The sequence below is a fragment of the Mercurialis annua genome, linkage group LG6, assembly GCF_937616625.2.
Source record: "Mercurialis annua linkage group LG6, ddMerAnnu1.2, whole genome shotgun sequence".
Classification (NCBI taxonomy): Eukaryota; Viridiplantae; Streptophyta; class Magnoliopsida; order Malpighiales; family Euphorbiaceae; genus Mercurialis; species Mercurialis annua.
The window spans coordinates 44,364,034-44,383,939 of NC_065575.1; the positions used below are offsets into that span (position 1 = coordinate 44,364,034).

The following is a 19,906-nucleotide window of genomic DNA, read 5'->3' on the forward strand; positions in this document are numbered from 1 at the left end:
GAAGAATATGACTACTAATCAGGATAGGGTCCCTTGGCATTCAATTGTCTGGTTCCCTGGTCAAATCCCTAGACACTCTTTTGTTACATGGCTTGCTCTTCTGGGTAGATTAAACACAAAAGACAAGCTAATAAAGTGGGGAGTTATCAATAGCAATGTCTGTTCCTTATGTAATCAGAAAGCTGAGGATATTGAGCACCTTTTCTTTGACTGCTGTTTCTCCGCTCATATCTGGGACAAAGTTTTGAGGAGTAATGATGAGTCTAGACAGAAGTTTTGTTGGAGAAGAGAGGTTAGCTACCTTTGCAGAAGAGCTAAGGGCAAGTCTGCAAAAGCTAAACTCAGAAAGCTTTGGTTCAATGCAACAGCCTATCACATTTGGGTAGCTAGAAACAACATCATTTTTAATCAGGGGACCATTGATGCAGATAAGATCTTTTCTAAGATTGAGTTTGATGTAAAGAATAGAGCCTCTTAGTTTTTCCTTTGCTGCTCTGTGGTGTGTTAGTTCCCCGGCCTCTAGAGGTTGAGCTTTTTTGGCTTGCTGTCCAGCCTAGCAAGCTTGGTTCTCTTTCTGTTTTCCATTCTCTGGATGGTGTATCCCTGGCCTCTTTTTAGCAATAAATTTTGCTTCTTTTGGTGATTGACCAAAAAAATTTTTTTGGTGGAGAATGGCTATGCTGATCCAGAGAAGTGACGAGGCTGAAAGAGAATAAAAAGAGACACCAAAGAATTCTTTCTTCAGCAAGCAGTTTTTTTCAAAAATCGCAGCAGCGGAGACAGCCAAAGAAGCATGGATGACTGTGCAGACAGCAATTCAGGGCTCCTCAAAAGTAATCACGGTGCAACTGCCCAAAGAAGCATGGATGACTGTGCAGACAGCGTTTCAGGAATTGATTTGTTACTATACATTTGGAGCCCGACTGCTAATAAGAATAAATTGGTTTCAAATTTTAGATAATTATTAACAACCAAGGTGTGTCCTAATTAAGATTGTGTTCCTTGTTAATGTTGCATTAGTTGGAACTACTCGACATAGCTTGTTAGAGAGTTCATATGTGATACTTTTCCTCTAAGATTGTGTTCCTTTTGTGTTTTACCAGATAGAATTAGCTTCAAGTTGAATTTGCAGTCTGGTTTTGCGGACAGGTAATTGATATTCTTTGCTGTGAAATTGCACTCCGATGCAACATTTCTTATATCTTCTGCTGCTGCATCATGTTTTATCAATTTATTAACTTTAAATATCAGGGTTGCATTTCTATATCAGTTCAATTGCTGATGCGAGCAATGGAAGCTTTTTAGTTGTCATGTCCAAAGGCTAGTACCTGTTTGTATAACTAGTCAGAGAGCTTGCATATTCTATCTCTCCATAATATCTAGGATGCATGATTTGAAAATGGAGGTAGTTTTTGAGTTACATCTCACCAGTATTGATTCTTTGTCATTTAGTAGTTCTCGTGTGGTCATGTGAATTAGATATTTTTTCAAAGGATAGTATTTTTAAGTATGCAGGATCTCCTAACACTCGGCAATTCTACAAAGTGAGTGCATCTTTTCCTTATAAATGGATAAACAAGAAGTGGAAAGAAGGGTTTCATGTCACTTCCATCACAACTGCCGTAACTCCTTACACTATTGGATCTTTAATTTTTAAGATATCTGAACAGATTTCTGTTTATCTTTTAGTGGCTTCTGATAATTTCATGTCTCAGGCTATTCAATCAAAACCATTAGTTGGTGAGGCATGGAAGAGAAGAGGACAAGCTCGAGCTGCCTTAGGGGAATCTGTAGAGGTGAGAATAGTTTCAACTATTCATCACATCTTGGAGTTTTATTACCCAAATGAAAAATTTATTACTATCCGCTTGGCTACTTTAATACAGGTCAGTGTCATTTTTCTCTCTTTATCTTCTCTAAATATACTAGCAATACTACTTTGTATATGTTTGTTACTTTGTTTACATGCAAACTTATTACTCTTTAATCTTTATATGTTTGTTGCTACTGTAGTATTATAATACTATACATACTCTGTATTACTATTCTTGCTATTCTTTTGTTAGTTCTAAATTCTGATCTCAGAATGTTTTATCTTGTCAAACAAACAGAATAATGGGAGATAATCAAGAAGAAAACTTATCAAAAAAGAAAGACCCGGGCTGGAAATATTGTTTTTTGGCAGACAAAAACAATAGTAATAAGGTTACATGTAAATTTTGTGGCAAGATAACAACTGGAGGTATTTCTAGAGGCAAACAACACTTGATTGGGAACCACAGAAACTCTACAAAGTGTCCTAAATGTCCTCCGGAAGTGAAAAAGGAATTGCTAGAATATAATACTGCAAAAGCAAGAATCAAGAAAGACTATATTTAATTTTATATTGTGCAAGTTGTCACCGACAATGGAAGTAATTACGTTTCAGCTGGTAAGTTATGTTTCAAAATTCTATTTGATATGACTATATTTAATTTTATATTTGATGACTTACATTTTATAATTGTTTGCTTTTTAGCAAAATTTTTGATGGAGAAGAGATCCAATCTGTTTTGGACTCCATGTGCAGCCCATTGCCTAGATTTGATGTTAGAAGACATTGGCAAGATTGACAAGATTAAAAAAACACTTAGAAAAGCTATCAATCTAGTTGGTTTCATATACAACCATGGTGGTGTCTTGAATATGATGAGGAATTGCACTAACAATAAAGAGCTTGCAAGGCATGGAGTTACTCATTTTGCCACATGTTTTCTGACATTGCAAAGTGTACATAATCAGAAGCAAGCCTTGCGAAGCATGTTCACATCAATTGAATGGACACAAAGCAAATGGGCCAAAGAGGAAAAGGGTAAGAGCATCTGTCTGCATGTGTGAAGCTTGATGACACTATACAAAATGTAATTTTCTGGTGAGTAAAAGCATCTGGTTCATTGATATCTTCGTTATACGACTTGCTTTTATCAATATGCATGTGTTTATTTACTTTTAGGGTTTCTGATTGTATTAATGCACGACTCTACTGATTGCAGGCGCATTATCTTTGTTATGCTGACCTGCTGAAAAAAATGATTTTGAAACTGCTATTGCTCATTATTCTAAAGCAATAGAGCTTGATGAGGAGGATATGTGATGCAGCATCATAGTACCTTCACCGCCAAGCAACTATTTTCATATTTCAGTTTTTATTAGTTTTCCTTTTCCAATTATAATTTCCTATTATTAGATTTCCTATTGTTAAAGGAGTTAGGATATTATCAAACCTCCTCTTAAGTCCTATATAAGGCATTATAGGTTAGCTTTTAGTTGTCAGTTTGTTTTTAAAAGATAATAAACTAGAGTTTTTCTCTAAAGCCTTGCATTGATTCGATTCTGTCATCAATACGAGAGCCTTGTGTCGAATTTGATTCAATTCTTCGATCCAAGAAGTCAGGTCTCTAAAGATTTAATCTAGATCTTTAGATTTGAACTGAGTTACTGTTGATACGCTGCGCCAGGTTGGTATCAGAGCCTTGCTACGCTCCCAAATTTTTTCTTTTTTTCCCCGTTCATCATGGCAAGAACTCGACGAGCCCCTGTTCGAACCGAAGCAGAAATCAACCGCGACGCCATTATGGAGCTTCAAGCTCAGATGGCTGCAGTCACCACCGCCCTCCAAGCCCTTAATGTTCAACGACCTCCACCACCCGCCCAAGTTCACGTTGAACAAGCACACGATAATACAGATGATAACGGCGACGACGAAGATCCACTTGACGCCGACGCTAACCCCTTCGCCCCTCTCCGTCATAACCGAGCAATTACACATAATGATGGTCCAACAGTTGATGATGGTTTTCAGTGGGAAAGAGGATTTAAAACAGAAATCCCTGAGTTCCATGGCAATACATCGGCTGAAGAATTACTCGACTGGATCGTCACCGTCGAAGAGATTCTTGAGTTCAAGAGAGCCCCAATGGAGCGTTGTGTCCCTGTCCTAACAATGCGTTTTCGTGGAAGAGCAGCCGCATGGTGGACACAGTTAAAGACAAATCGAGTTCGTCTTGGGAAACCTAAAGTCTTATCATGGGAAAAGCTTAGGTCGAAACTTAAGAAGACATTCCTGCCTTACAACTACGAACAGATTATGTTCCAACGCCTTCACAATATACGTCAAGGAACGCGTTCCGTAGCCGACTACTCAACGGAATTTTTTCTCCTTCTCAATCGTGTTGATATACAAGACTCCGAGCTACAACTGGTTGCCCGATTTACAGCAGGTCTTCGACAACAAATCCAACACACCCTCAACTTGTTCCATCCATTAACAGTGTCAGAGGCTCACCAACAAGCCCTCACCATTGAGTCGCAAACCAGAACCACTTTTTCGTGGACTGCGGCACGCTCATCACGTATTGGTCCGCAACAACAGAACCCTCTTCCTACGGATGATACAACTCCACAACACGCCGCGACTGCTATCGTACCATTCCCGGACAAAACAGCACAACGGCCATCGTCGCTTCGATGCTTTGCGTGTGGCGAAATTGGCCACCGACAGTCTAACTGTCCACAACGAAACCGCAGAGGCCTTCTTATTGATTCGACCGGCACAGATGTGGAAGTAATATACGATGAGGAACCACCAGAAGCTCCTGAAGAGAACATGGATCTTATCGCCGACACTGGACCATGTTTAATGATGCGACGAGTGTGTCTCGCTCCTGAAGAGCACATTACCGCATGAGTCCTAGCGAACACGAGGAGCTACGACGCCAAGTTGAGGAACTCGTAATCAAAGGCTACTTACGAGAGAGCCTTAGTCCATGTGCCGTCCCCGCGTTGCTCATACCAAAGAAAGACGGTTCTTGGAGAATGTGTGTCGATAGCCGCGCTATAAATAAAATTACAGTGCGCTATAGATTTCCAATACCACGCTTAGACGATCTCTTAGACCAAATTGGTGCTGCCAAAATTTTCTCTAAATTGGATCTTCGCAGTGGTTATCATCAGATACGAATTCGTCCGGGAGACGAATGGAAGACAGCTTTTAAAACACGGGAAGGACTTTTCGAGTGGCTTGTAATGCCCTTCGGCTTATCTAACGCCCCAAGCACCTTTATGAGGGTTATGAATCAATTGCTTCGACCTTTTATTGGTAAATTCGTAGTGGTTTATTTTGATGATATTCTCATCTTCAGTATGTCATTATCGGATCATCTTACCCATCTGAAGGAAGTACTTCTCGTTCTCCGTCGCGAGCAGCTTTTCGCCACGTTAAAAAAATGCGAGTTTGGTTCCCCGCAGGTTCACTTTCTTGGCTACATCGTCTCTGCCAATGGACTCGCTGTTGACCCGGGTAAGGTGGAAGCCATAAAGACTTGGCCTGTTCCCACTACATTATCGGCCACAAGAAGCTTCCATGGGCTTGCCTCGTTTTATCGCCGGTTCGTACCACAATTTAGTAGTTTGATGGCACCGTTAACTGATTGCATTCGGCGTGATGGCTTATTTACTTGGACCCCTGAAGCATCTAAAGCGTTCGAGCTAATCAAAACTAAATTAATCTCGGCCCCCATCCTCGCTCTCCCAGATTTTACTCAAGTGTTTGAGCTCCATTGTGATGCTTCTAAGATTGGAATTGGTGCCGTCTTAAGCCAACGCAATCGTCCTATTGCCTTTTTCAGCGAGAAACTAGCTGGAGCTCGTATGCGTTATAGTACGTACGATGTCGAGTTTTATGCCGTTGTTCAGGCTATCAAACATTGGAGACATTATCTTTTTCACAAAGAATTTGTTCTCTTTACCGATCACGATGCGTTGAAGCATCTGAGTAGTCAAGACAAAGTCTCAGCTCGTCATGCATCTTGGGTAGCATACCTTCAACAATTCACGTTTGTCATAAAGCACACATCAGGAATCTCCAATCGTGTGGCGGATGCCTTAAGCCGACGACATTCAGTACTGGCTGTTCTTCACGTCTCCGTCCCTGGCTTTGCCGCTTTTGCCGATATGTATGAGTCCGATGACTTCTTTGGTCGGGTTCTCCTTGACATCCAGGCTGGTTGTTCGCAAGATTTCACAATTCATGACGGATTCCTTTTTCGTGGTGACCGTCTTTGCATACCAGATTGTAGCTTGCGGCTTCAACTCATTGCGGAAACACATAATGAAGGTCATATTGGTCGCGATAGGACTTTGCATTTGATCTCCCAGTCGTATTTCTGGCCGTCTTTACGACGCGACGTTGAGCGCTTTGTGGAACGATGCACGACTTGCCAGACATCGAAGGGCCATGCCACCAATGCCGGCCTTTACCTTCCCCTCCCTATTCCAACTCAACCTTGGTCCGACATTAGTATGGATTTCGTTATGGGACTTCCTCGTACGCAGAAAGGTTTCGATTCTATCTTCGTCATTGTCGACCGTTTCTCTAAAATGGTGCACTTCGTCCCATGTAAACGAACGACCGATGCCCTCCAGGTCGCAACACTCTTCTTTCGCGAAGTTTATAGACTCCATGGGCTACCAACTTCTATAGTTTCAGATCGTGATTCTAGATTCTTGGGTCACTTCTGGCGTTCCCTTTGGAAGATGTTGGGTACTAGTCTCGATATGAGTTCGGCATATCATCCTCAAACGGACGGTCAAACCGAGGTGACTAATAGATCATTGGGAAATTTACTTCGTTGTCTCGTAGGTGATTCCATCAAGACTTGGGATTCTAAACTACCGCAAGCGGAATTTGCTCATAATCATGCCCTCAACAGAAGTTCGGGATTCAGTCCGTTTCAGGTCGTTTATGGTCTCCTGCCCCGTGGGCCTCTTGATCTTACTACTCTGCCGGATCGTACTCGTCTCCATGGTGTTGCTGATGATTTCATTGATAACGTCCACAGCATTCATGCACAAGTTATTGCCAATCTCGAGTCCTCCTCGTCAAAGTATAAAGCTGCTTCTGATTCTCGCCGTCGTCGCGTGATCTTCGAAATTGGTGATCAAGTTTGGGCATTTCTTACCAAAGATAGAATGCCTGCGCATGCTTACAACAAACTTAAGGCAAAGAAGATTGGTCCTCTTACGGTCTTGGAGAGAATAAATGATAATGCGTATCGTCTTCAACTTCCAGCGACAATCAACACATCGGATGTCTTCAATGTACGGTACCTTTCGCGTTTTGTTCCACCAGACCCGGTTCCAGATTCGCGGTCGAATCCTTCTGACCCGGAGGGACCTGATGCAGCATCATAGTACCTTCACCGCCAAGCAACTATTTTCATATTTCAGTTTTTATTAGTTTTCCTTTTCCAATTATAATTTCCTATTATTAGATTTCCTATTGTTAAAGGAGTTAGGATATTATCAAACCTCCTCTTAAGTCCTATATAAGGCATTATAGGTTAGCTTTTAGTTGTCAGTTTGTTTTTAAAAGATAATAAACTAGAGTTTTTCTCTAAAGCCTTGCATTGATTCGATTCTGTCATCAATACGAGAGCCTTGTGTCGAATTTGATTCAATTCTTCGATCCAAGAAGTCAGGTCTCTAAAGATTTAATCTAGATCTTTAGATTTGAACTGAGTTACTGTTGATACGCTGCGCCAATATGTCTTACTTGACTAATCGTGTTGCTGTTTATCTCGAGATGAGCAAGGTACAAATTAAGACTTGTTTCAGTTTTACTTTGGTTTTGTTCATGATATTTTAGTTTCAACGTTTAGGAATTGCTTTTAGTTTGCATATCAATTCTGCTAAGTTTCTGTTGATCTCATTGAGATTGAGTCTTACCGAGATAGGGTCCAAGTTTTCTTTACTAACATTAGCAAGCTCTGTTCTATCAAAGCTATAGGTAATTAATAACAGGAATTAGGAACTTAGATGGGAGTAGTAGTAATGCTTTTAATGCAGAATGACAAACATTGTTTTTTTACCAAATTTGTCGAGCAATTTTCACAAAGATGTTTCATGTAACTTGGTAGCTTAAGTGGACTGCATCGATCATACTAATATGCAACTGAAATGACATTCATGAAAAACAACAACTGAAATGACATTCATGAGAAACAACAACTGAATTGACATTCATGAAAAACAACTACGGAATTGACATTCATGAAAAACAACAACTGAATTGACATTCATGAAAAACCATGTTTTTGGGAGGTGTCACATGTAGCTGTGCTTCATTTGGATAGTATTTTACCTAATCATTGTACTTGGCAGTAAAGTAAAACAACTGAATTCATGAAAAGCTAAAGAAACTTTGCCTCTGTAGGAACCTCAGTGGCGGGCTGGTGCAGCGGCAGCAGCCTCGGGATTGGCAGGGGCGGCAGGGGCAGGGGCGGCGGCACGGGCAGGGGCGGCGGCACGGGCAGGGGCGGCAGCAGCGGCACGGGCAGGGGCGGCAGCAGCGGCACGGGCAGGGGCGGCAGCAGCGGCACGGGCAGGGGCGGCAGCAGCTTTGGCGGCGGCATTCCCGCGCTGGGCATCCTGGATGCAAGCAGCGCGCAGGGCAGGTGACATAGCCTTAAATGCCTCGTTCATCTGGCTGTGAGCCAATGAAGCTTTTGCTGCCTTATTGGGGCCCTTAGCTCTATTGGCCTTCTTCATTGCTGTAACGGATATGTCGTAGGCCATCTTGGTGCTCTGGAGAAAAAAGATTAGGTCAGGAATTTCATCAAACACTTGGTGTAATTGAATTCTGTTTTTCTCCCAAAAATGCATTTAAATTTACCTCACAAATAGCCGCATGTTCACCTCTTAGGTTTCTTGGTACCTTCTCGGAACAAAGCTTGCAGGTAGTAGCCATGCTTAGGGGTGAGCAAAAACCGAGTCGAACCGAAAAACCGAGTCAAACCGCACCGAACCGAACCGAACCGAAATATTTTTAATTAATATGGAGTGGTTTGGTTTTGAATCTTTAAAAATTACGGTTTTCGGTTTCGGTTTGGTTTTAAGGTTCGGGCACCAAACTGAACCGAAAAAACCGAAATTATTAATGAAGGTTGTTTTGGTCATTTAGACATAACACTATATATACACTCTATAATACTAAACCCTAATGTCTCAATACTGCCGCCACCCTCACTCCTTATACCCTCACCAAATTCTTCTCTTTTTTCTTATTTTCTTTCTACATCTCCCCTATTTTCTTTATCAACCCTCTAAATCAAAGCATAAAATCGAATCTTCCATTAAAATTGTTGCTCCATCATGGGTCTTATTTGTTTTCAGTCTTATATTTTTTTTCTATCTCCAATCGATTTTTAATATTTATCCGCAAGATGTAAAACATGGAATCTATAGTGATTTTGTTGAAGAAAAACATGAAATTTATAAGGTAACAAACCTAACTTTTTGTCAATTTTGATTATCTCTTATAGATCTATCTTATATTGGTTTTTCTTGTTTATTGTTGATAATTTGTTTTTTGGCTTTTACTAAATATTTGTTATTTTCTATTTTAATTACTAATTTTAATTAATTAAAACCCTTGTTTTTCTGTTTTGCAGGAGCTAAATCTCTATGATCCTTGAAGAAAATTGGAATTGAGCAAAGTTAATTTTAGTTCTTTTAGTTTGTAAAGAAAAGATGAATGTAAATAAATATTTAGAATTAATTAATGTAGCCATTTTTATATATATTAATACGATTTATGATTTAGATATATTTTTTTATTTGATTTTGATTCAGTTGTTTAATTGGATTTTATGTTTTTCTAAATCGGTGTAAAACCCGAACCGAACCGGGAAAACCGACATTTTCGGTTTACCGAACCGAAAAAACCGTAGACCGAAAGCAGAAGTTTGGTTTTGATTTTTATAGGGGTGGTTTGGTTCGGTTTTGGGAGTTTGCACTCCAGACCGAACCGAACCGAACCGTGCTCACCCCTAGCCATGCTGGATTGGAGAAAAAGGAATTGATGAAACCCTCTGGAGAAAAAGGAATTGATGAAACCCTCACTGTGGAGAAGAAAGGAAATAATGAAACCCTTTGTTTAGTTTTTAGGTTTTTCTTTTAATGATTTGTTGGATAGAGGTTTAATCAACGGTGTGGATTGGTTTGTTAAGAGAGATTAGTAAAGTAGATTTCCCTTCACTTTTTAATTCTTTTTCTCCATAAATTATAACAATAGTATCTTTTAAAATTAATAAAAGAAAATTCTTTTCATTTTTATTTATTTGCAAATCAAATGATATCATTTATAATTCTTTTTATTTAAATTAATAAGAAAAATCAATTTAACTTTTAAATTTATGTCAAAAGTGTACATTTCATTTATGGATAAAAATACCCTCTTTATAATTTATAGAATTTAACTATTAAAATTTTCCTTAATCCAATTAACCACTAACAATTACATAGAGATAAAAAATTCTCTACATATCTTCTTAACCTTAACTATGTAAAGCTTTGCTAATTATAATCAACAACTTGAATGTTTTTTCCTAATCCTATAATCAAATACACAATATTGTAATTTATGAATAACATACAAATTAGAAAATCACGTTATGAATAACATATAAGTATAAAAATTAAAAAATTACATTCGACAATTTCAAATATAAATAATAAATTATAAATATTTATATCTTAATCCTATAATGCTTTTTCCTAATCCTATAATCTTTAAATCACGTTATGAATAATGTTTTTTCCTAATCCTATAATCTTTATATTTATTTTTATAAATAATAAATTAACGGACCATATTCTAATCACTATATTAAGTAACTATGTATATTACACCTAAAATAAAATTAGATAAATTAAGAGTATAATTTTAAATAAATAAGATCCAATATGTTCACGGATAAATTTTGGAAGCTGCAAAAATGGATATAAGAATCATACGCAACTAATAAATTTTATGTTTTGTCATTTTTGTATGATCATATATATTAGATTATTAATATATAATTGATTTAACTTTTAACTTTTATATTTAAATAATATTAAATATAAACGACAATAAATGTAAAAAAAAATACCCGTAATAATTTTAAATATAGAATCTTAATACATATATAATTGAAAAATTACATTCAATAATCTCAAATATACACCAAGAAAATTATAAAAAAATTCTGGTTCACCGGTTTTTTACCGGTTCAATCTGGTCCGATCCGGTTCAACATCTGGTTTTTTACCGGTTCAATCTGGTTCAACCGGTCCAACCAAAAGATTTTTTTTTACATTGTTTTTAAGAAATTTTGTATATAAATTGTTTTTAAGAAATTTTGGATACTTTTTTTATTAAATATGTGTTTTTAATGTTATATTTTAGCGATTAATTCTTACATTCATATGTAAATGCAGGTTTCAAAGAACTTATGTTGATAAGCAGCCAATCGTGCAAATATATATTTACCTTGTTACATTTTAAAAGTTTTTATTTCGTTATTTTATTTTATTTGTTTGTAGATTAAATATCAACGTTAATTTATGAATTTTCATTTATGATTGTCTAGAGACTAGAGCTCATTGTTTCACCATAGCTAGACAGGGGTAATGACAATTGACAATTGTTATATTTATTTTGAACAAATTGGAAATCAATATTGAAAAAAGATGAGAAACTTATTATTTAATGAAAAAAATTGAAAAATAAAGATAAATGATAAAAATTAATAAAAAAATAGTATTCCGGTGTATTTATTGTGATATGAAAATGTTAATAGTATAGTATAATTAAAAATAAAGTAATAAACCGAATAAAATCATAAAAATAAATATTGTTATTTATAAAATATTAAGATATCAATTTTTGTATTAAAATTCTTATGCTGCATACATACATTAGATTATTTTTCATTAAGAGAAAGTTCAAAAAATTCAATAATATCTAATAATATTATTTAAATAAAAACCGTGCAACGCGCAGGCCTAAAGCTAGTGATTTGTCATTTCTAGTCGAAAAGAAACTATGATGCGACTATGGCAGAGTATCAGATACAGGGAAACATGGATAAAACCTTCAGCATAATGAATCTCATTCATCTGCAACGTCACCTAGTGGTGTAATCCTGCCAGGTACTACCCAGTGAAGCACCGTGTTCCTTCAGAATCCGGACCGACTGCAAAAGAATGTCTTGTTCTGTGGAGTACAGTTCATCTTTGCTCTGTATTCATGTGTATTATAGCAGGAATAAGAAAAATGACAGCACCGGCCGACTCGGTGGAATTGTATAAAAAAGACAGAAAAATCCAGCATCGAGCATACATAGAAGACTTTGAGGAAAGGATAGCATTTATTGAGTATATGGAATAGATTTGAGGAATCGAAAAACATATCAATGCCTAGGTATAGAATTACTATGACATGTATAGAAAATGCATTCAGCTCTCAGAAAGCAAAATACATATGCATATATAAAGACACAAAGACGCACACATACATGAATTTTGAATATAATCAATTCATTAAATTTGTAGGGGCCGACCTATTCTGAACATACAGAGTTTACTCTCTTTAACTCGACGGAACTGCAGAAGTTTTTTAAGCTGCAAATGATTTTGGATTATCTAAGAATATTGTGACTATTGAAATTGTACAAGTATACAAACAGCACAGGAAAAATTGAAAGAGGCGCTCTCCTTATCTTTTCCTTTCTCAGTTGATTTCCTTAACTGTTTTACCAAATGCAGCATATAGTTTTCCAAAGAATGATAGGCTAGATCGATTATTACAGACTGACATGCGTAGGGCTTGGACGTTTATCATAATTAAGGGAGCATCACTGATATAACGGCAAATTATGAGGTGCATTCTTACCCCTGCCAAAACTAAAGTACTGTAAAATGGAGAAGGGGGAGATGTAGCACTCACCATGAATCTGAGATTGCATCCAATCGTCAATTCTGCAGAAGAGCTTTCTATTCTAGACAAATAGCAATATGGGGCCTCCTTTCCCAAGAAAACTTTTGGGTTCAACTTTAGCATGCTTTTAATGTCAGTTGTTATCTGAGGCATCTTATCCAGGTCTTCAAAACTCACAGGAATTGTAGTGATCATAGCACGCCATTGGGCACGGGATTTATTCACTATTACCTACACAATAACAAAGCATGTGAATTAGAAACTCTTCCGAATAAAACTACCTGAAATTTTAGCTTATTGACATTATTATAATTAGTTGATGTGCATGATTACAGATGAGAGATAAACAGACAACGGATCCTTATTCTACATGTGTGCACAACTGTTCATATTGTTGCAGTTTCTTTGGAAAAAGAACCCTCTTGTAGATGTTTTGGCCAAAAATGTTGCATCTCCATTGCATGTTGTATTTTTTATGCTATTTTTAGCATAAAATAAGATAAAATACTATATATAGCACATATTATTGAAATTCACTCCATTGCAAAATGCTAAACTAAATGCTAAATTTGTAATTTTGTAAGTGATTATCATAATTGATGGCAAATCTGTAAATAATTTAGATATAATAAAGTTTGGCATATGCTAAATTTTCTAACAAATTTGGCACAAAGTTTACATATGCTAAATTTAGCACATGAAATAGAAGTGCAATGGAGATGTGTTTTTTTATACTAAATGCTAAATTATAGCATTGTGAGGTATTTTTAGCACTAGAGTGGAGATGCTAGCTTGCTTTAAAAATTACCAGAGTCAATGCCATTGCTTTTTCAAAAGTAAGTGGGATAAAAAGCTAAACAAAGAATTATTTTCAGCAAGACTCATGCAGCTATGAAACAGACTAGAAAATAACATCAGTTGCTCTCACATTAGTATTAAATATTAATGTTGAAGCACTAATGGATTTCTAAAAGCATTACCACCATGAGAAGTAGGATCATGAATTAGAACAGATAAACCATGGTATACTTATTATGTACAGGATAAGTAGGGGAAAAAGGGCCGACCTGACTGGAAAATAATGAATTTGGAACTATGACAGGAAATTTCTCAGCATTCAGTAACATTGTAGTAGTCAGTCCCATTTCAACTACTTGGCCTTCTATAGATCCAGCCTACAAAATAAGAAGATTCCAATGAACTACAACAGAAACAGAAACAATAAAGAATGGAGCACAAAGTAGCAGCTCTTGAGATTTGAGCGTTAGGGTTAACCACCTTGCTTGATAAAAAAATAACCATGAAGATCCCTTGGTAAATACGTACTATAAATTTTAAAAAATAATTGTTTACTCCTGATGTGGTTGAAGATTTAAAAGGTCGTAGCATGCAGAAAGTAAAAGGAAAATAAGAAAAAAAATAAAGCATTAAAAAGTTTAAACAAATGCCATTACAGATAGTTGGCAAAGAGAGTGAATAAAAAGCATCCCCTATTTTCTTAGCAAGGATGGCGCAAATTTTACTTGTGAACAAATATTATCCATGAAAAGACATGAAATTGGATCAACCAATTGGCAAATTCAACCCACTTTTATTGTGTCTCCAAGTGAAAAGGGTTTTGAAAATTGCATAGAGAACCCACTAAGCACATTTCCAAGGATGTCTTTGGAAGCAAAAGCAGTGGCCACTCCTGCATAGGATTATAATGAAAAGGCACTTGTATGTTAATACTTAATACAACCAAAAATAATTTCCAATTAGGTTATAGACATATAGTTAACCATGAGAAAGAAAAGAAAACATGGATTGACAGACTTTGGAATTTTAAACAAAAAGTTGCAAACAATAGCATTAAAATTGTAATTAAAAATAAATCACAAATGTTCAAGGACATGAGAGATCACAAGTTTTTTCCTAACAGAGACTTCTCTGACCATAAATATACAACTATTAAATAGCACAAGCAATTGATGGTAACACTCACCTCCTATGCCACCAACAGTTAAGATAGATTGGACAGCCACTCCACATGCCTCAGCAAAAGTCAGTAGCCCGATAACAAATAAGCTAACAGATGAAACTTTGTCAAGAGTTAACAACCTTTCTTTCTCAACCAATGATAAACTCTGTGCACCCAATGCACGACCAAACACATTCGTTTTCCATCGATATAAGAACCATATAAAAGAAAGAACAACTGCACCTCTCCATCCTTGAGCTATATACTGTGATGGTATAGTAGTTGGCGCTACCAGCTTGCCACTGCACATCAAAGACATCATGCATCAGCACTAAACAATTTGAAATAGAAACCAGCAAATCCAAATACAATATATATATATATATATATAAGCGGAACAACTAACATTTCTAAAAATGCCATAAAGGTGACCAAGTATCGCACAGGAGCCTCTAAAGCACCCCAAAAGCTTCTCTCATATGGAACTGGCTCCTCCGATATACTTCCAGACGGTAAAACAGCAGGAGATTGCATAAAGTATTTGTGGAACTTCCTCAATATCCTAGGCATTACTACCCATGCCAATATAGAACCAAAACAAGTACAGCTAACAGGAACAATTACATTTTTAAGATAAGGTTGTGAATCAAGAAACTGCTGGCCATAAGGGATCAGTTCATCGGAGATTTCTTTAGTCTTTTCTCCGAAAGAAGTTATTGCATCAACTGCACTTTGCCCCGTTTCTTTAGCCTTATGAATCCAGTCAATCCCATCACCAACACTGTTTCCAGCGTCTATGTTACTCCTAATTGAAGCTGAAACATCGCCAGATTTATCAACTTCTCCACCAGAAGACCATGAAAACGATCGATAACTCAACATGGAACTCACTGAACTAAAAGGCACAGCGCTTCTAAAGGATAAAGTCCGTGATAAGGTTGGACATGCGGAATTAGCTTTACAAAATTGACTAACAACTGAAATTTCAGCTGATCTAAGTTTATTTTTGCAGTAATCTTGATTAAGCAAAGCATAGGTTGGTCTTACAAAACTTTGATTAGCAAATTTAGTAGGCTTATAGTACAAGCTCAACGACTCCATCTTTGAAGCGGAATTAATGGAACTAGTGAGTGATTTTAGCATTGAAAACCTAACTCGAGCCATTAAAAACAGCAACTAATGAAAATCAAGAAAACAAATAACGCATTAATCTAAATCACAGCTGCAGATATAGCATCATCATCTTTCTCAATCTGCAGCAAAAGCAAACGCAACATTTCAGCAAGAAACTCGAAGATAGCTCAAGAAAAATTTACACAATGCAATGAATAATTATAAGCAGTAACCATAAACCCTAGATTTATGTTTGAATGAACAGAAAAATTGCAGGGAAAACAAAACAAAATTGATTTCTAACAAGTCAATGATTAAAATAATAAATATTCATTTTATATTGTATTCTGAAGCAAACAATAATAACAAAAGAAATTTTGCTTACCTGAGTATGTGATGAGTGATTTTTAGAGGACATGTTCTGGTTTTGGGTTTTGACTTTATGAAGAATCTTATTTCAGGTCCTGGAAAATGATATGAAATGCCATCGATTTGCCTCGTTCGGTTACATAATTACATTAGAATAACTTACACTAGTGGTGTCTCAACTTTTGCAATTTTTTTATTTTAGTGTCTGGACTTTTATTTCTTTCGTATAGATATTCTACCTTTTAAAAATGTATTAAACGAGTTTTTTTTAATCAATTTTCTGATTATCGAACTACTAATAAGTTGAAAAATTATTATTAATTTTGCTGATATAATTTTCTCTTTTAATTTTATATAAATAAATGTATCATTGCACGCACAATAGTCATTATTTAGTAATATAACACGTAAATTTAAATAAATATGAGAACTATTTTGTTTTTTTTAACAATATTGATGGTCAACAATGGTTAAAAACTATTGGTTGATATATTTTTAAAAAGTTAAAATTGAAACACTAAAATAGAAAATTTGGTTGTCGAGTCAACGAAGATACACCGGATTTTCACATCGGTGATATATTTGAAAAAAATAAAAGGTGATAAATTTATACGATGTCTTTCAAAAACGGTGATTAAAAGTGGTGATTTTATATAAAATTAACCTTTTAAAATATTATTAAAGGTTGATACAGTAAAAAGTCGATTTATTTCCTCAAACATATGACTAATTATACCTATACAAAGCAAACTTCCTGTAACTCTTGGCAATCGAGGCAGTAGATTTTCAATGCAACTCTTCCTTCTTATTCGACTGAATCAACTCTCTAATTCTTGTCTAAATCTCTTATGAAACCCATGAAAGCTCACCAAAATCTTCCATGGTTTCAAACAACATGAAACCCAATTCATTCGCATTCACAGCTCCAAAATTATTGTTTTGCTTCATCATAATCTTCACTTTTTCATCCATATATTACTCCCTCAACTCACTCTTCTCCAACAAACAAACAACTCCCATTATCTACCAATCACATAATTATGAAAATAATCTTCTTCCCCCAAAACCGAATCGAACATTATCAGCTACTGAACCGCCATCTCAATCTCAAATCCAGCTCAACACAACCCTCCACCACATAGTTTTCGGCATCGGTGCCTCTTCCAAGCTATGGAGCAAGCGAAAAGAATATCTCAAAATATGGTGGAAGCCTGACGAAATGCGCGGCGTGGTCTGGCTAGACCACCCTGTTAAAACCGACTCGACCGATTTCAACCTCTTGCCGCCGACGATGATCTCATCCGACACGTCGGATTTTCCTTACGAGAACAAGGAAGGTAAACGATCAGGAATTCGGATATCGAGGATAATATCTGAGACGGTAAAGCTAGGAATGGTGGATGTGAGATGGTTCGTAATGGGAGATGATGATACAGTTTTTATTACTGATAATTTGGTTAGGGTTTTGTCGAAGTATGATCATAGTCAGTATTATTATATTGGGAGCTTGTCGGAGAGTCATATCCAGAATATTCATTTTTCTTATGGAATGGCGTATGGTGGTGGTGGTTTTGCTATAAGTTACCCGTTGGCGGTGGCGCTTGCGAAGATGCAGGATAGGTGTATGAAGAGATATTCTGGATTGTATGGTTCTGATGATCGGATTCAAGCTTGTATGGCTGAACTAGGTGTTCCTCTTACCAAGGAACCTGGATTTCATCAGGTTAGTCTATGTTTTGCCTATGTTTTTGTTTTTTAGGAGCAAATTAAGCTTACATGTTGACAAAGCGTTTGTTCTTTTTGGTAGACTACATATTGACTATTTTTTTAAAAAATCATTGACTAATCTTTAACTAATTTACAATCTTATTGTTATTAAAAACAAGTAGAAATGGGGAGTGATCAAATAGTATTGGCAAATCTTTTTTGATAAGATTTCATTTTATGAGAAATGATTCCCAAAAAATTAATTTCACATATTTCACACATTTCACACCATTGGTAGAATAAACTAATCAGACATTGCAACATTAAATATTTAATAATAAAAACAAATAACTATCAAATACTTTAACAAGCGGTTTATTTACTCGTTGTAAAAATGACGTGATATAACCGCTGCATGAAATAATCACTCCCATCAAGCTATCAATTTCTCTAATTGCCTATTGAATCCGCCAGTTTCGTACTTGTTGATTAACTAATTCAGTACCTTTTTCTAATGAATGTTGCCCGCATATACCATTTAAACTATAGCATACTGTTACTATATTAGTATCTACTTTTAGCTTTTAAATGTTGAATTATAAAAGATTATTATTGTTTTATTTGTTAAAAGAAATACTATTATTTTACTATTTCTGAATGATCCACTATTCCATTGTTTAACCAAACAAATTTCATTGCATTCTTAACAGTTTGATGTATACGGAAACTTATTCGGCCTTCTAGCAGCACATCCGGTGACACCACTAGTCTCACTCCACCACCTTGACCTAGTGTCGCCAATATTTCCAAACTCCGATCGAGTAGAATCACTACAAAGATTAAGAGTAGCATCACAGCTAGACTCAGCAGCTCTACTGCAGCAATCAATCTGCTACGACCAACCCAGAAACTGGACCGTATCCGTATCATGGGGCTACGCTGTTCAAATCTACCAAGGCATAATTCCGCCGCGGGAAATCGAAAGACCGGCGAGAACATTTCTGAACTGGTATCCAAGGGCCGACCACCGTGGTTTTCCGTTTAATACCCGTCCGGTTAGCAAGAATGAATGTGAAAGACCGTTGGTTTATTGTCTTTCGAATGCTTTATATGACGCTCATGCTGATCAGACGGCTACTGAATATGTTGGGACTGGAACTCTGAATCCGAATTGCAACTGGGAAATGGATAATCCTTCTCCGATCAATAGAGTTGAGGTTTATAAGAGACCCGACCCGTATTTATGGGACAAGGTGATGTATTTCATAAATCAATGAATAGTCTTATATTTTTGTTGCGGACCATTGTAATTAATGGAATTTTGAGTTTTTTTGTTTGATTTGTAGGCGCCAAGAAGGAATTGTTGCAGAGTATTACCGACCGAGGCTAAAGATACTATGATAGTTGATGTTGGGGAATGCGAAGAAGATGAAATCGTTGAAGTTATGGAACTGAATATCTGAATACAATTCTTTTTTGAGGCAAAATATTAAAAAACTTTTGTACCTTGTATTAAAATGAACCCTTTTATTAAATTGTATGTTTTTGTACTATAGTTTCTATATCTTGTTTCAAATTAATGTTTCATACAAATTCAGGTTATTTTTTATGACGTGGCAACCGGATGCAAGAATGTTGTTTTATGATGTGGAGTTTACTATGATTGCCACGTCATAAAAAATAGCATGAATTTGTATAAAATTTGTTTGGAATAAAATATACAAATTATGATACCCAAAAAATACGAATTAAAAAAAGTTTCAATTTCATACAAGGTACAAAAATTCGATATCATTTTGAAAAATAACCCATTTTTGGACAACAATAGCTTTTTTTATTTATTTAGACTACAATAATTAGATGATAGAATAGGAGAACATTTTTGGATTGAAATTTTAAAAATTTAGCAAAATATAATACAATGTGAAATATATAATTTAAAAAAAAATAGTTTGAAT

At 36.1% G+C, this 19,906-nt stretch overlaps 4 protein-coding genes and 1 long non-coding RNA gene across 5 annotated transcripts; 3 read left to right on the top strand and 2 right to left on the bottom strand.

The window, feature by feature from the left end:
• The first annotated feature begins 793 nt into the window (after positions 1 to 793).
• LOC126687932 (uncharacterized) lies at positions 794 to 7,496 on the top strand. Its single transcript, XM_050382484.1, has 11 exons — positions 794 to 943; positions 1,040 to 1,149; positions 1,345 to 1,430; positions 1,480 to 1,886; positions 2,086 to 2,242; positions 2,396 to 2,431; positions 2,519 to 2,851; positions 2,993 to 3,045; positions 3,340 to 3,433; positions 3,498 to 4,673; positions 4,712 to 7,496. Exons 1-11 carry the CDS (start codon positions 794 to 796, stop codon positions 7,228 to 7,230), a joined length of 5,121 nt encoding a protein of 1,706 aa, XP_050238441.1. The 3' UTR covers positions 7,231 to 7,496.
• Positions 7,497 to 7,979: 483 nt separating this feature from the next.
• Positions 7,980 to 10,116, bottom strand: LOC126687933 (uncharacterized). The gene is made up of 5 exons (XM_050382485.2): positions 9,868 to 10,116; positions 8,711 to 8,778; positions 8,287 to 8,622; positions 8,126 to 8,179; positions 7,980 to 8,018 (listed from the first exon to the last, which is right to left on the bottom strand). Exons 1-5 carry the CDS (start codon positions 9,872 to 9,874, stop codon positions 7,980 to 7,982), a joined length of 504 nt encoding a protein of 167 aa, XP_050238442.1. The 5' UTR covers positions 9,875 to 10,116.
• LOC130015662 (uncharacterized) lies at positions 8,785 to 9,643 on the top strand. The gene is made up of 2 exons (XR_008790980.1): positions 8,785 to 9,316; positions 9,489 to 9,643. It is a non-coding gene; the product is annotated as an uncharacterized LOC130015662 (long non-coding RNA).
• A 1,688-nt stretch (positions 10,117 to 11,804) lies between the features above and the next one.
• On the bottom strand, positions 11,805 to 16,367 carry LOC126688218 (mechanosensitive ion channel protein 1, mitochondrial). Its single transcript, XM_050382841.2, has 7 exons — positions 16,258 to 16,367; positions 15,166 to 16,012; positions 14,784 to 15,061; positions 14,389 to 14,489; positions 13,867 to 13,974; positions 12,809 to 13,030; positions 11,805 to 12,101 (listed from the first exon to the last, which is right to left on the bottom strand). The coding sequence occupies exons 2-7, from the start codon at positions 15,921 to 15,923 to the stop codon at positions 11,988 to 11,990; spliced, it is 1,581 nt and encodes a 526-aa protein (XP_050238798.1). The 5' UTR covers positions 15,924 to 16,012; positions 16,258 to 16,367; the 3' UTR covers positions 11,805 to 11,987.
• Positions 16,368 to 17,025: 658 nt separating this feature from the next.
• Positions 17,026 to 19,717, top strand: LOC126688219 (uncharacterized). The gene is made up of 3 exons (XM_050382842.2): positions 17,026 to 17,964; positions 18,659 to 19,201; positions 19,295 to 19,717. Exons 1-3 carry the CDS (start codon positions 17,122 to 17,124, stop codon positions 19,409 to 19,411), a joined length of 1,503 nt encoding a protein of 500 aa, XP_050238799.1. The 5' UTR covers positions 17,026 to 17,121; the 3' UTR covers positions 19,412 to 19,717.
• The last annotated feature ends 189 nt before the right edge of the window (positions 19,718 to 19,906 follow it).

Coding starts and splice junctions, on each gene's coding strand:
- LOC126687932 (XM_050382484.1), top strand. CDS start 794: ATGGATGACTGTGCAGACAGCAATTCAGGGCTCCTCAAAAGTAATCAC. Junction 1,150..1,344: donor CAGTCTGGTTTTGCGGACAG/GTAATTGATATT, acceptor TTGTATAACTAG/TCAGAGAGCTTGCATATTCT. Junction 3,046..3,339: donor ATTGCAGGCGCATTATCTTT/GTTATGCTGACC, acceptor ATAATAAACTAG/AGTTTTTCTCTAAAGCCTTG.
- LOC126688218 (XM_050382841.2), bottom strand. CDS start 15,923: ATGGCTCGAGTTAGGTTTTCAATGCTAAAATCACTCACTAGTTCCATT. Junction 14,490..14,783: donor AACTGTTGGTGGCATAGGAG/GTGAGTGTTACC, acceptor AATCCTATGCAG/GAGTGGCCACTGCTTTTGCT. Junction 12,102..12,808: donor GATGCAATCTCAGATTCATG/GTGAGTGCTACA, acceptor ACATGAATACAG/AGCAAAGATGAACTGTACTC.
- LOC126688219 (XM_050382842.2), top strand. CDS start 17,122: ATGGTTTCAAACAACATGAAACCCAATTCATTCGCATTCACAGCTCCA. Junction 17,965..18,658: donor AGGAACCTGGATTTCATCAG/GTTAGTCTATGT, acceptor CATTCTTAACAG/TTTGATGTATACGGAAACTT. Junction 19,202..19,294: donor ACCCGTATTTATGGGACAAG/GTGATGTATTTC, acceptor TTTGATTTGTAG/GCGCCAAGAAGGAATTGTTG.
- LOC126687933 (XM_050382485.2), bottom strand. Junction 8,623..8,710: donor AACATGCGGCTATTTGTGAG/GTAAATTTAAAT, acceptor TTTTTTCTCCAG/AGCACCAAGATGGCCTACGA. Junction 8,019..8,125: donor TGACACCTCCCAAAAACATG/GTTTTTCATGAA, acceptor ATGTCATTTCAG/TTGTTGTTTTTCATGAATGT.